This window comes from Glandiceps talaboti, chromosome 2 (assembly GCF_964340395.1).
Source record: "Glandiceps talaboti chromosome 2, keGlaTala1.1, whole genome shotgun sequence".
NCBI classification, from domain to species: Eukaryota; Metazoa; Hemichordata; class Enteropneusta; family Spengelidae; genus Glandiceps; species Glandiceps talaboti.
In genome coordinates this window covers 281,111-297,581 of record NC_135550.1, presented here as the reverse complement: position 1 = coordinate 297,581, position 16,471 = coordinate 281,111, and the positions used below count along the sequence as shown (strand labels likewise).

General features: G+C 36.2%; 1 protein-coding gene across 1 annotated transcript; it reads left to right on the top strand.

Annotated features, from left to right (window-relative positions):
* Positions 1–518: 518 nt before the first annotated feature.
* LOC144453407 (uncharacterized) lies at positions 519–16,254 on the top strand. The gene is made up of 8 exons (XM_078144694.1): positions 519–531; positions 730–2,796; positions 3,142–7,148; positions 7,480–7,656; positions 8,312–8,482; positions 13,633–14,764; positions 15,062–15,327; positions 15,733–16,254. Exons 1-8 carry the CDS (start codon positions 519–521, stop codon positions 15,922–15,924), a joined length of 8,025 nt encoding a protein of 2,674 aa, XP_078000820.1. The 3' UTR covers positions 15,925–16,254.
* The last annotated feature ends 217 nt before the right edge of the window (positions 16,255–16,471 follow it).

The window sequence follows — 16,471 nt, the reverse complement described above, 5'->3', positions numbered from 1 at the left end:
TGCTTTAAATGTATGAACCCTGTAGTAGTAGTAGTAGTAGTAGTAGTAGTAGTAGTAGTAGTAGTAGTAGTAGTAGTAGCAGTAGATGGAGCTAACCTTTTTTTTTTTTTTTTTTTTTTTTTTTTTTTTGAGACTAAAACATAACATAACCCCTCCCCCCCCCCTAATCATATCAGTCCACTTTAATTTTTCCGTAATATGATTTGAATTTTGTACTAGGATTATTTTTTGCATAGAAAAGGATTAACTGACTTCAATGAGCAGTTATGACTCTTGTATTGGACATTAAAAGGGGCACAAGCAGAGTTTACATGTATTTGAGTGTAGTTTTTGCAAAATTATAAAAGGTACTCGTCATATTGTGTTTACTGAAGCACACTTAACCACCACTTGCAATTGACTGAATTCAAACCTGATATTAAGATGCAACTCAAAATGGTCCAATGATGCTATTTAGAATACATATAAAAAGAAATTCAAGAAATCTCTACTTTATAGTCAACTATTCTATTAAAACAATGCCAGTAGACAGTAACTGTTGTAATGTTATAGAAGACATGTATTAACTTTAACATTTTATTGGAATGTGATTTTAGTTAAGTATTTTCACTTGAGTAAGAAGCTTATAAACTCAGCTTGTGTCACTTTAACTTAAAATGAAAGTCACGCTTGGAAAATTTATGATTATGTAAATAAAAATTTCATTTGTTTATTTTTCTCTGATCACAGGTGTAATCGATAGTTTGAAAGATACAGTGTTCAGAGTAGAGAGTCAGCTTCTAGAGAAGACCAGTGAAATGACATCACTGGCTAAGGTTGTGACAGACAATAATGCAGAGAGAGAGGGTCTGCTGGGTGAAGTTCAGAATATGAAATTGGCACTTGAACAAGCTAAAATACTTGTCAGCAATCAAAAGGCAGAGATCAATGAATTGACTATGAAAATTGGTGGCAGTGAGAAAGAAATGGATGACCTACAGAAGAAATTCATGAATGCTGAACAGGACATTGGTAAACTTGAAATGGAGTTGACTTTGGTGAAAGACCAGCTGGATCAAAATCAGGAATCTGTGAAAGCCAAAGACATCGAACTTACACAAACTGTTAAGGAGTTGGAACAGTTACAAAGCAAGTTTGATACAACTGTTTGTAATATGAACACAACCATACAGGAACTGGAAAAGAGCAATCTGACATTGCAAGAGAGTTCAAAACAAAGTTCCTCAGCCCTGTCTATCAAAAACGAAGAACTCAAAGCTCTGAGAGCTGAGATGGGTGATACACAAAAGTCAGCTGACAAGTCTGTACAGAAAATGAATCAGGAAATAACTGAGTTAAACAACCAGCTAACAACACTGCAAACTGAAAAGGAAAAACAAGAAGATCTCTTGAGGAAAAAGACAGCAGAGGTAGAGCAAATGAAAGGCAAAATGCAGTATGTCACTGATGAACACCAAAAGATGCAGAGTAAGTTAGACTTACTGCAGATGGACATAGAAGATAAGGATGACTGTGTCAACAGCTATGGAAAACAGGTTGAACAGTTTGAAGCTACCGTGGAATCATTGAAATCCTCAACTAAAGAAAAAGATAGTCAAATTAAACAGATAAAGGATGAACTCAACCAGGCACAAGCAGAACTTGATAAGAAGAATAGAGATTGTGAAGAGCATAGAGAGCTGATACAGACACTGAAACAGCAGGTCCAACAGCAAGAAATGGTTGTCAAGAACTTAAAGAATAGTGTCCGGGATAGGGAAGTGATTGTGGATGAACTCAGCAAGGAGTGTCAGCAACTGAAAGATAAACTAGAAACAGCTGAGAGTGAGATCAGTAAGAAGACAGCAGAAGGAGATAAGCTGAAGGAACATGTCTTAACTTTGGAAGAAGTGGTCAAAGCTCTGAAAGATGCCACAGCTGATGAACAAAAACATGGTGAAGAGCTAAGTAAGCAGCGTGACCAGTTCAGAAATAACCTTGATGAGAAACATCGTGAGATGGAGATTAAAAAAAAAGAAATGCAATGTCTCCAGGAACAATTGCAAGATATGGAAAACACTCTGAAAGCCACAAGAGCTGCCCATGAGAAGACTATGGAGGACCTCAACCAGCAACAAAGAACTCTTCAGTTACAGCTTGAAACTAGTGTATTAGAGGTGGAAGAGAAGAATACATTAATAGAAGAGTTTAACACTAAGCTGCAGCAACTTGAACAGCGCTGTCAACAGCAAACAGATGAAATCAATAACATGATGACAAGGATGGAGAAGATGAAAGAAGAGAGTGCCAAGACAACTGGGGAGAATGAGTCTCTCAGAGATGAGATTTGTAAACTTAATGAGGATCTGAAAATGTCTGGTGACAAATCATCATCTCTGATCAATGATTTGGAAACAAAATTAGCAGGAAAGGACAAAGAATTGAGTGAAGTGCAGGGACAACTAGCAGAAGCTCGTTTCAACCTAGACAACAGTGCTGAAGATATTGAAGACTTCATGGAACGGCTGACTGCCCTCAGAGGCAAGAATAATCAACTGAAGCAGCAGTGTGATCAATTGATCCAGACGAGCACTGAGCTGAGACAAGAATGTGAGGCTGCAACTAATGAGAAAGCCAAACTTGTGAAACTCAATGAAGATCAAGCACAACAACTTCAGGATGTGAAATCAGACTTAAAGCAAATATTTGAAGATAGAAGTCTTGAAGTGACAACACTGACAACAAAACTAGATACATTGGTAGCTGGATTTGACAAACTGAAAGCTGAACACAAGGAATTGACAGATGGATTGACAAGTAAGTGAAAATTTCAAATATAATGAAAATGTTCAACTTAATTGTCTCATACCGGCAAGGTAATCAAGTTACAAGTACCTTGGAAATCTGAACTTGAATTGCGACAATGACAATATTCAACACAATATTATATTGTATGTTTGTGTCCTATAACATGTGCATATGTATCTTGGAAATCTAAATTCAAATAATGAAACCATTCAACTTAATATGTCTGTCTTCTAATGGCAAGTTAAATGCATCTTGAAGATCTAAACTTTGAATACATATTCCTCTGGACTGTATTCATAATATATAAAGATTGTTGTTTAATTGCAATCACATAAATCTGTTTCTATTTGCCAGGCAAGCAGTCTGAACTTGACTCAACAAAAGAGTGTTTGCATGAATTGCAAAAGACTAATGACAGCACTGTAAAGAATTCTGATGCTCTCATAGCTACCTTGAGACAAGACAAGCTGGACATCACTGCAGAGTTACACAGCACCCAAGATACTTTGAGTCAAATGACCAATGAGCTTTTGGCCAACAAAGACAATCTAGAAAAGTTGCAGACAGGTATCAAAACTGAAAAACAGAACTTGCTGACACAGCTGACAGAGAGCAAGGACAATTGCGAAAAAGCTGAGAAAAGTCTTAAGGAGATGGAAAATCAGCTGATCTTTACTCAAAATGACCTTCAAGCCAAGCAGGTACAAATAGAACAACTGACAGGTGAGAAACTTGCGAAAGAAAATGATCTCAAAGTCCAAAATTCTGAAATGGAAAATGTGAAGGCGATGATGACAGAGAAGGTCAACAAGCTTTTTGATTATGAACAAATCCTCAATGTCAAAGAAAATGAAATTAAAAGGATGAAGATAGAATATGATGAGTTACAAGATGAGCTTTCCAGCAGTCAGAAATACTTCTTTTCTCAGATACATGAACAAAAACAAACAATGACAAGCATGCAAGAGCAGTTAGACCATAAAAAGGAAATGCTAGCAGAAAAGATGGGAGAGCTGGAAAATGTACAGAAAGATTTGTCAGAAAGGGAGGCTTCATTTGGAGCAGAGCAGAGTAAACATGGGGAAACTGTGAAAAGCATGCAGAGTGAGATTGACAGACTTAGGAATGACTTGAAGAACAAACAGCAAGAACTAACAAATAGAAAACATACAGTCAACCAACAACATAATGAGATCTGTAAACTTCAGACAGAACTAGATACATTGAATGAAACCCAGGAGAAGAAAAATAGTGAATATAATAGCAGAGAAGCTCAGCTTCAGTTTGATCTAGACTTGCTGAAAGATGAGATCAAAGACTACAAGGAAAGACTACAAAACAAAAATGATACTATGCTTGACTTAGAGAAAGAGTTCTCACAAACTAACCGAACTATGATGGAGTTGAAGAAAACATTTACCAACAGTGAGGAACAGATGGTGACAGGGGTAGCCTTGTACAAGGAGAAGATACGGGAGCTGGAAGAAAGTATGACTGAGAAAGATCAACACACTGAACTACTGGAGCATCAAGTTAAAGACTTTGAAATTGTACTTACTAATGAGAAATCATTGTTGCGTGAACAACTTGCAGAAGAAACAAACAAGTTAGCTGATATGAAAAATGAACATGAAAATATCGTGGTATCTCTGCACAGAGAAATAGACACTCTGAAATCTGAACATGAAACTGCACTGACGAATGAACAAGAAAATGCTAAACAGTTATCAGAAAAGCTTGGACAGTTACAAGAAGATCTGAAGGTTGAAAAGGACAAAACAAATTTATTCATTGCTGAAAGACACCAAGAGACTGCATCAGCAGATGTGATGAATGACGACCTTGAAAACATGAGGGCAACTTTAGAGGAGAAAGAAAACATAGTGACTGACTTGGAACAGAAGCTAGAAAACGTGAATATGAAATGGAACACTTCAGTATCTCGCATTGATGCCTTGCAGGAGAGTCTTAGAGATCAATATGATGCCATGCAACATGCAGAAAGGGAATTCCATGATGCCAGGAATGAACTTGAAGCGAAGATTCAGAAACATGTCAGTGATATCGAGAAGTTGACCAAGAAGCTTGAAGACAAGGAAAGCCAGATCGAAGAAACAAAGAGACAGAAGAACAACTTGGCAGTTGAACTTGTCAGTGTGAAAGCACAAAGTGAAAACTCTACTTGTAGAACAGTGGACCAGTTAGAGGAACTGGATGCTCAAGTCACCAGACTCAGTTCAGAAAAGGAAGACTTGTCTCAGAAAATGAGAAACTTAGAAGATCAACTGTCAGCTAAAGAAAGAGAAAATAGAGATCTTGAATACAAGGTGCAGTCAATTGAAAATGAACTAGCTACCAGTCAGAGTGAAACTCAAGACCTAAAGACACAACTTGCTAAGGTATGTGATGAAAAAGAAGAGCTAAAACAGAAACATGTAATTTTGAAAGATGAAATAAAGATGTTAAAAGAGCAGCTTAATATGATTGAAAATGAATTAGATACCACCAGGTTGACAGCTGAAGACACCTGTCAGAAAGACACTGAAATGAGCAGTCAGATTGAAATGCTGACGGCAGAAAAGTCCATCCTCACAGAGAAGCTGGAAGACTCTCAAAAAGAAGTCAATGACCTCAGCATAGAGAAGAAGGAACTGCAAAGTCAAAAAGAGTGTTTGTCTGCTGATTTAGAAGCTACACAAGCTGTTAAACAAGACTTAGAGGAAGGTATGGAGTTTGAACGCTCCAGTCAAGCAACAGTGTTACAGCAGATTGAAGATCTTAACAGAGAAAATCAGAACCTTGGCGAAGAATTGCAGACAGCACTTGAACTTAGACAAGAAATTGAGAATAATCTAGAAGATCAGAGAGAAAACAGGGTTGTATTAGAGGGAGAAAATCTTGAATTATCTGAACAATTGAAATCTACTAATGCCATGGTTCAAGACTTGGAACAACAGCTTACTGAAGTTAACAGTCAAGTTGAAAGACTGCAAACTGAAAAGGAAGAATTAACTAATGAAGTGGAATCCAATGAAACATCTACCTACGTTGCAGCAGCTGAAAAACAAGAGGTTGAAGAAGAATTACGAGCATCTGCAGTTGAGAGACAGAACTTGGAAAAGGAGTTGGAGATGATTCAGGGAAAATTGAGTCAGATTGAAAGAGAAAAAGAAAGGATGGAAAGAGAAATAGAAGCACTGACTTTTGATAAAAAACATCTTGTGGAGCAGTATGATACTGCTCAGTCTGAGCTACAAGAAATCAAATCAGGTTGTGAAGAGTTAAAATCTCACCTTGATAACTTTGCTAGGAAGGAAAGATTAGCAAGAGACCAGCAACTTGCAAATGCAACCTGTATTAATACCTTGGAGATGGAAATCTCAGAATTGAAAGACAAACTGACTTCAACAGAAAGAGAGAAGAAAGAAGCTGACGGTGAACAGCAGAGACTGGTTGATGAGATGCAATCACTAGACAATGAAAGGCAAACACTGGAGGAGAGGATTGACACCTTGGAAACTGAACTCAATGTCCTGGACTCTGAGAAAGAAAACCAAACCATGCAACTACATAATCAAAGTAGAGATCTTGAAATGTTTAAAAATGACAGTGATAAGTTGAACCAGCAGATTGATAAGCTAAGAAATGAAAAAGAACAGCTACAGAGTAATGCAGATGAGGAAGTGTCAGCACTTGTCACTGAAGTCACCAATCTCAAAGATGGTCTTAGCTCAGCAAAGTCTGAACTCTCAGATGCAAAGGAGAGGGAATTACAGCTTCAACAGAATAATTGTGTCCTTGAAGCTGAAAAGGAAGACCTGAGAGAGCAGATGGCTTCTCTCACTTCACAGAGTGATGTCTTGAGTAAGGAAAAGGCAAAAGTAGAAGAACTTGTACAGTCATTCCAAAAAGAACTAGAAGAAACCAAAGCCACAAAGGAAGACATTGAAAAGGCTCTGAAAGGTAACACATTTACCGAACAAAACCTTCTAGAACAGATATCGGGTCTTGAAGATGAAAACACAGAGTTGGAATCCCAGAATAGTAGCTTCAAGAAAGAAGTTGAAAACATGGAGTTCCAGGTAGAGGAAGTTAAGTGTCAGATAGAAGAACTTAAGGAGGAATTGCAGGTGGCGAGAACCAAGCAAAGTGAACTGCAAGAGATGCATGCTGTTGTAGAATCAGAACATGGCAGCCTAAAGACACAATATGATGATGCTGTTAGAGAGATCAAACAGTTGAGGAACAATCTTAAGAGCACTAAAGATACTGCTGCAACTGATCAGGATAAATTACATGCAGAACTACAAGAAGCATATTCCAAGTTGCACGATGTTGAAAGTGAGATTGAAAATTCAAAGGTAGGCATTTTATCCTGAAACTACATGTATGTTCACATTTCTTTTCAGTGCAGTATTACAACCAAAACATACAAAGCAATCAATCCATTTCAACTGTCCATGTTACAGTCATTGACAAATATCCTATGATTTTGTCATTCAAGTACACGTCTTTAGAAGTATAAAACAATATAGTATTTCAAGTACATCAACTCGTACTGGTAGTTCAAAAGAACATCAACATTTTTAATTTCCCATGAGTTGAATTTGAAGTTAAATTTGAAATACCAAAATCATTTATGGCTATATACAATTACAAGCCAGTCATTGATTTTGATTCATTCTTTGCCAGGTTTTAATAGAAGCTGTAACAAGTGAGAAGTCAGACATAGAGAGAACACTGCAACAAACTCATGAAGACTTGCTGAAGTCACGGTCTGCACTGAGAACAGAAGTTGAGAACTTTGAACAGAAAATACTTGATGTAGAGAAGGATGCTCAAGACGAAATGACAAATTTACAAACCAAGGTATTAAAACTAGACTGAGGTCTTAAAGTATGTACATGTAGATGTGTGAATTTGTAACACCTGTCAGCTTGTGAATAAAATATATACAAGTTTTTACAGATGGTTTATCAACATTCTACTATTGCAAGGTATTCTACAGTGAAATATACAACAAACCCACAAAATTATATATATATAATTAAATGTGACAACTGATTGGGAAAACACCTATATATTGTTGATTACACTGCAGATTCCTTGTCACTCTGTGCACACTGCTGACTGGTTGTACCATGTAAAGTGAATAAAGAAGAGTACACAATGAATCTGTCAACCTAACATAACCAATTACAAGATAAAAGGCCATTCTCTTTGTTTTGTTTGTTTGTTTTTAGCACATTGGTATTGGCACATACTGAAACATTAATATTTCCTTTTGCTTTCAAAAAGGAAACACTATATTAGGGTGTGAATAATTAGCACTCTTTGTCCCTTGTATGATCAGATTATTTGCATGTATGTTTCATTACTTTTCAAACTTACCTGTGTACCAGGATGTATGTACATAGTTTATTGCTTCCTTAGATAAATACTGTTTAAGTTATTGATCTGTATGTATGTATTTTGTTAAATGTGTTTAGGTTAGTTGTTATAATTGGATTGTATTACTGTTTAGTTGAACACAGAAGTAGAGACTTTCAAGACCCAGGCTGAAGAAACAGATATACTACTAGCAGTACAGACAGCCAAGGTTGATGACTTGTTGACTGATAAGATAGAACTTGAAACTGCTCTTCAAGAATCAGAACAGAAGTTGTCAGAAATTATGAAAGAAAATAAGCAACAGGTAAGAAATATTGACAAGTAAAGGGCACTTCTGAAGGAAAAAAAAGCATATGTAGTAAAAGCTAGAAGCTGGTCAAGGTTAACTTTTGTTTTTAGCTCCGCTGTCAGCGAAAGCTGAAAGCGTAGCTTTAGGTATAGGTGGGTATTGAGGTATAGAGAGTAGAGTGAATCATAGGTGTCCGTCAAACTTTTATATCTTCACTATCTACTCCGAAAGTGACAGTCGGAATTCTTCGATATTTGGTGTGCATGTTCCCTGGGGGCAGGCTATTCAGATTTGTTCATGCCAAGTTGATCTGTGCCATTTTCAATTTTTTATGATTTTTTTTCCAAAAATGACATTTTCATCAACTCCTCATAAACTTTAAGTCAGATTGCTTTGATATGTGGTGTGTTGATGCACAGAGGGTACCTTACTTAGATTTGTTAATTTCAAGTCAGCACGTCTTCTCTTCTATTTTTTATGATTTTTTTTTTGAAATTTGAAAAAAAAATGAATATGTTAATGAGTATAATGACCGATGCCATATTGGAAATCACTCCGCGAGACTTTAGGTAAAGTGCAACTTTTCAAAAGACACTATTGACGTCAAACAAGCAATGTAATATGTGCTATAGTCTTAATTCTACGCATTGTGCGCCCAAATGACAAATATTTGTTCGAAAAAGGGTTGTAAACTTCAAATCCAATTCTCCATCCACCCCTCCTACAGAATGGTTCATTCCAGTATATGCACCTCCCTAGCCCTCATGATCAAGTTTGAATGCCTGTGAACTGAAGTGTATGGGACGATTCAGTCGTCAATAAAAACGATAATACTCTTTCTAAAATTACCACATTTTGAAAGGGAAAGTACTTTGTGGTTCATTTATGGAGTTTTGTTTTTGTACGATCAATATTGGTGGCAAAATTACAGCGTCAAAATTGCCAATGTGGTAGTTCCGTACGGCGACAATCTCAAGTACCCGGATGTACGAGGGACTAACCCGGAAGCAAGTCGTTGCCAGCCATACGAGAAATCGCTGCGTTCAGAATGTCATTATTCACAGAATTGTTTCTTTCGAGTGAAAACCCGTCTTGAATTGTATAACTCTAACAAATGAAGACATGTCAAGTTATATTTTGAAAGTTGTATCGCTAGTTTGATACGATTTGCTCACGTACTATCGAGGCTTGGACATTGTTGGACCTTACTACTCCAGTTCAGCGGGAAGTTTAGCCAGTCCGATAATTCTTTCTGGTTTAGTTTACAACACTTTTGATCACACAGATTTTGTTTTTGTGATGAAAAGAAATTTAAAAAAAGATCACTTCAACCATTTCGTTGTGTTTTCTTTATGAAAGGTAATCGAACATGAACAAGTGTTACCACTGTAACCAGGAGGGTCTATGCTGTAACGTATAGCAAGGGTTCGACGTACACGCTGGTACATGGTCCGCTATCCCGCGAGTCGAGTAACTTTCTGTGATAGGTATATTAGTAGGGAGCTCAGAATTCAAACCACCGGCTATATGATGAATTCACGGTCATAGTAAAATTCATTTGATTTTTAATTTGCTATTTTGACCAACTCCGGTTGTCTATTCGCGATAAAATTACCAGGGAAAATTACGATTAGTTTGGAAACGGGGTAGATTTTCTATGATTCCGTGTCATAAAAGCATGTGTTTGTGTAGTTTTCGAAAAGCACACCCGGTGGGAAAGTCGCCCAACAGGCGATCTCGCGCCATTGCTGTACTACGTGGCACTTTATTCTGGCGGGGTGTCTCTTGAAAACGGGAATAGCGAAGGATGAGCCAATCAAGTGAGACCTTTCAAATGTAGCTAATATTATAGCCAATAAAATTAGTTGTACGATGATTTGTGTATTACACTGTACTGGCCACGTTCAACGGAAGTAAGTGAAGCTCAATCATAACAATGGTGGCTGTCAAAATCGAAGACGCGATTTGACCGTGTTGTTATTTCAGTGAGTTTATTCAGCAAGAAAACAACGTGTTCTATGTTTTTGTACTTCCTACATGATGTGATGATCGTTTTTTTACCGGTACAACTAACAGCCTACAATGAAACTGCTAACTTAGTTAGTAACACTGACACGGTACGATTCCGTGTTCCGTGTTCATGTTTTGGGGCACATTTCTAAATACGCGAAACCAGTTATTGAATGTGTAGTGGATATTGATATTCAGTTTGAAAAATTAAAATCCTGAACTTTATTTTGCGAACGGTTTTGTCATTTCTTAGTAATTATAGGGCCGACTGTATCACGTTTAACGTTTATGTCAACCCGGAAGTACATAGACACGAAAATAGACGAAGTGACTTGTACATGTAATTAGTAACAAAATTTTGCTGTAACTGCTGGTAACCTTCAAATTTATTTATTTTTATGTTGTAAATACATTCTAATATGCACTAAGGACAACACTATAAAGACTTGCTCCATGGGAAGGTAATTTTTTGTCTTTTAAAAATGCAATAGTTAGATCAATGTGTACCAGAAATGTTATGAGCTAGAAATAAGACCACATAACATCTTATTACTCCCCCCCCCCCCAATTAAGACAAACTACTCACAGAAAGCAACAAAAAAGAGAAGAAGCTCCAAAACATAAAAAAGAGAATAAAATTACAGTAATGAGTTGATGATGCACAAACAACTACAAAGAAATAGACAGTTCAATTACAACACACGGTTTGAAATAAATATGGGGTTTGGAAAAGTGAATTAGAAGTTGAGCAAAAACTAAGAGAGATGAAGAGCCTAAGTGAACAAGCGAAAGCACTTAAAGATAGGACCACCAGATTTTTTGCAGGACTACTACGTTATCAATTTTACTAGTCCTGTGGGATAGTGACTTTTTTACTCCAGTGTCGAACCCTGTCAATGGCTGAGAATGACTCTCTTTCGGGTACTTGGGGATTGTCGCCGTACGGAAACTAAGATGGCGATTAATACATTTCTTCCCTATATATATATCTACTACAACTAGTACAAGTTCAATGTTGTTGACTTGGTAAATTTGTTAGAAAATTGAAATTCAAATTGCCTCAAAATTATTTTAGATCCCTAGTTTATTTCATTCATCAAAATTTTCCAGGGTTAAAGCTGTAAGACACTGGAATTATTTATAGCCAACCTCAAAATCCTCTTTTTTTTCTTTTTTTTGTGTGCATTTCCCAGTCATTTTTTTCTGAGATTTTGTGCAATTTTTCATAACTGTAGATTTTTGTTATAAAATGGTGACTATGGTATAAAAGTACAATACATTACCAACTTCTGTGTAAAATGTGTTTTATAGTGAGACATCATATGAAACCACTAACCACTTTATTGCATCGCTAAAACAAAACTGCATAGTAAAGAGCTGAAGAACTGAACCACTTCTACATGTCACCAAAATAAAAAAAAAACTAAAAAAAAAAAAAACAGCGGAGCTATTCTGACCGATAGGTCGCTTGTTAGGTGAATGCAATATTACAAAAAAAGTAGGGGGGGGGGGGGGGGTACTGAATTTTATTATATACATAGACCTTCATATTCCCAGAGTGTGACATCAAAGTATAATAATATGAAATCCATACATGATGTCAAAAGTATGGTCAGAACTATGTCAATTTGTTTGTAAACAGCAAATGGTTGTTACAATGTTGTTGTTAAATGTAATAGTGTAAATCATAATTTTCGAATGAAATAATAAGACATCTGTGAAATAAGGTTTTGTTTATAATGTATGGTTTGTCTAATTTTGTCTGTGATCATCAAAGTTAATAGTGGATAAAAACTCCTCACACTCAGTGACACGACTCTTGACACAAAACATTTTCAACAACTACAATGCGATGCTACATGTACACAGGTACATCACATTGAAACTTGAAAAAAACATTGTTTGCATCAAGTACTATACTTGTTGTGGCTGCCATAAAAAAATAATACACGTTTGAAAATATGCTTTCCTGTTCAATTCATGGATTGCCAAACATTGACCATCATCATTGTCAGTACATGTAAAGAGTGAACAAATACATCTCATTTGGACACATCCTCTTTCTTAAAGCCACTAACTTACGTAAACATGCTAACATTACAGCATCGTAAAAGCCTCCATTTGTGAAAGTTGCACCGCAGTGAAATTGTTGTCCATTGAAATTGTTATAATTCAACTATTGAAAGAATTTTTGAATGACTTTTGATCGTGTGATTTTGAAAATTTCACTGTTTTCGAGGTTTTAACTTGCCAGTGTTAATATTTTTAACATACATGTATGAGCCAAGTTGTATGTATAAACTAGCATCAGTTCATTAGTTTGTCTCTCAGTATTTCTCATTTTTTCCAATGAAAGTGTCATAGTTTGTCAAAGAAATAGTCACTGCTCTTGACAAATGTCTGATTGTCGACACAATGTTCCCTAACTGAAACTTGTGAAAGTCTGTGTTGTAATTTTAATGATATCAACGTACAAGTTAGAAGTAGTAGCGTCGCCAGTTGTAGAAAAGCCAACTACATTCTGAAAAGTGAATGAACAGCTGAGCGCTGTAGCTCCATCACTTCATAAAATGAACATGTACATGTACTATGTACATAATAAATTAATAATCTCACAGTATTTTTCATTGTGCTCTTAATTGTCATTCAATGTGGCATGGAAATACAACAATGAAAAGATTTTGTCAATTAGTAAAGCAGAGAAAATCTCTTAATACTTCAAGAAAAACATCAGCTGGCATGAACATGTTGTGAGGTCCTCAAATGAAACTTTGACAAAACAAGTGATGTTTGTGGATGAAAAGTTCAAGGAGGTCAGTTTCCAACACAAGACTGTCTTTGAAACGTTACAAAGATTCAAATGGATAAAGGAAAATCGGTCGAAACATTTTTGTGAGAGTGTTATCGTAGAAAGAATGGTGGTCAAACCAACTCTTCTAAAAGAATTGGTGCTTTTAAGTTCCGGAAGGAGTATTAGGTTATGAATTTATGTATGTATCATGTATGTATGTATGTATATATGTGTGTGTGTGTGTGTATGTAGGTACATTGTAGGTAGGTAGGTATGTATGTATGTTGTGTGACTCGTGTATATATATGCGTGTAGTTGAAATAATTATTGAGTGTAATTTCTTGATTTTACCATTTGTTAACAGGTTGAAGAGATTAAAGGTCTCAAATCAGAATGTGAACAGTTGAAGTTATCAGAGGAGAAAGCTACCCAGGCCATGAAAACAATGAGGATGAAACTGAACAGAACTGCTCAAGAAGCCTCTCCCAACCAGAAACATGCAAAGGAAGTCAAAAAGCTTGAAGCTGTGTGTGCAAGACTTAGGAGACAACTGGCAGAAGAAAAGACAGCAAAATCACAGTCAGAAGAAGGGGTGGATAAGGTGAAAGAAGACCTTGAAAAAATGAAGGAAGAACTGAAAAATAGGTCAGATGGGGATACTGCTGAGAGTTATAAACTGAAAGCTAAAGTAGCATCTCTTGAAAAGGACAAAGCCACATTACAGGGGAAAGTACAGTTAACAATGAACAATGCAAAGAGGTTGGCAAAAGACTTGTCAGCATTAGATTCTCAGATTGCTAAACTTGGATCAGAAAATGCCTCTCTGAAAAAGAGTTTGAAGGAAGGTGTTACAGCTGATGACAGTGAAGTGGCCAGCTTGAAAGAACAGCTGAAAGAGATGGAAGAAACTGTTAAATTTCATGAGGAGGAGTCCAATAGTAATATGGAAAAGTATTATAATCTGATTCAGAAGTATAAGAAAACTGATGAACTAAACCAATCATTGAAAGCTAGAGTGACATTCCTTGCAAACCAACTAAAAGCACAGCAAAAACAGAAATGTGAAAGCAACAAAGAAACTGTCAATGTGCAACAGACAAGAGAAACTGACAGCCTGCAACAGACAAGAGAAACTGACCAAAAGAAAAGCACCCTTGTCATAGCTATGAAAATAGAAACAACTAAACACCCGACACTCACTACTAACATGACACCAAAAGATATCAGAAAAAGCAGACTCTCCACAAAGAGAAGAATTCTGACTAAAGATTCACCCAGTGCAGGACAGTGTGTGTCAAAAATGCAGAAAATAGCAGTAGAAGAGGAAAAGGAAAAACAGTGTAAAGAAATTGCAAAGCCAGTCAAGCGATCTAGGAGTCATTCAGTTTCAGAATCTACTAAACGTACAAGACATGGCAGCCAGCAGGATGACAGTAAAACACAATTTACATCACCAGACTGTTGCCTTGAAGGATTACCTGAAATTGTCAGCAAAGGTAAATAACTTATTGCATGCTTTCATTTATAAATCACATGCAAAGCTTTATGTCCACTTTTCTTTGAAATATGTATCCTTTTTGTGATGACATGCAAGGAGTCGACTCTCAAGCAATGAGAATACAACCTGCAAAACCCATATACAACTCAGACCAAAATAGATGTACCACAGTACCTGTACTAAAATTTATACATGAATCTTTGAGTTGATGAGTGGCATGATATATCTTGGAATATGTTTATGACTTCCAAGTTGTAGACAATTTGTAATCTGTAATCACTATTTTTTTCTCCAGGATTTTTGGATATTCCTTCAGAAGATGCATCCAGAAGTCCATTTATTCTCAGAAGGTCAACTCATGTGGCACCATCATCAACTAAGAACACCAGAATGACGGATTCAAGTGTAACTTCTGAACCTGTTGGCAGAAGAAGTAGTCAGAGATTTCAGAGAAGTCAAGAACATGAAACATCTGGAAGTGAAAAAGTTGTCAAACCGCCTCAACCACGAAGAGTTACACGCAGTCACAACTCGTCACAAGATAAAACAACATCGACAAGTGTAAGTTATAACAAATGTTTTTAACATGCTCTGTGAACACAGTTGATATACTGCTTTGCATACAGTCAATTCTGTAAGTAACAGCTCGCATACTCATGGCAGTTATGGAGAGGTGGTCATTATGGAAAGGGTTGTTGATTCATTCATTATTATTGGGTTTCACAAACTGATCCATGTCAGAGATCGAACGACTAAATGGGAAAACTGGAGTATTACACATTCATGCACATGTTGTACATACATACATACATACATACATACATACATACATACATACATGCACATTTCTAATGGTCACTGGAAAGTTACTTACTTTTTTTTTTGAAATCAAAACATAGTAACATTTATAGTAGGTCTGTATTGCAACACTAATTTGAGCTACATTGTTTTATTCTCTATCTTCAGAATGGAAATAACAGTACAGCACTCGGTACAATGACAAACAGTCCAAAGAAAGTTAGCAGTGAGAGTATGACAAAACGAACAACACGTCTTAGTACTGCACAGAGATCTCTTAGTCTGAAGAAATCTCTACAACAACAGGCACTCCATAAAGAGAGACAAGCCCAGGGCAAAGAAGACTGCAAAGTTCAATAGAAATTGATAGTGTCAGCAAACTTTTAGTAGTTGTAGTGCAAGTGTCAGTCAGTGTTGATTTCTCAATTGCATGAAAGCATGCTGTATAATGATGAATTGATTCAGTTTTATGAAAGTACATGAATTTCAATGAGAGACAACTAGTATTTTTGTTTTTGTTTTAAAGTTTGGATAATTTTATTTATTTATTTTGTTTTGTCATACCTTTTGTAAGCTACAGTTTTATGTGCAACTACTGTGTTCTGTACAACTTCAAGGGTGATTTGTGGTGATTTTTTCTACTGGATTTCTTTCTCCTTTTCTGTTTGGATAGTAAACATTGGTTTTGACCATTAACGATTCCTTTTCTGCTGTATGTTGTATGTTGATGAATTCATTGATTGATTAAGTGATGAAAGTAAACACTACAGTGTATTGTGAGTTGGTAGAAACTATATTTCTGTTTCCCAATGGTGCAATTGTGGATAAAATGATACATCCATATAGTTTTGTTTTAAAATGATAGAATATTTCTTTTTTTATATGAATAAACTATTTTTTAATTTTA

What these genes read in the sequence shown, in the direction of transcription:
- LOC144453407 (XM_078144694.1), top strand. An exon ending in TGACAAATTTACAAACCAAG is followed by an intron (nt 7,657 to 8,311) that starts GTATTAAAACTA and finishes ATTACTGTTTAG; the next exon opens with TTGAACACAGAAGTAGAGAC. An exon ending in ACCTGAAATTGTCAGCAAAG is followed by an intron (nt 14,765 to 15,061) that starts GTAAATAACTTA and finishes TTTTTTCTCCAG; the next exon opens with GATTTTTGGATATTCCTTCA.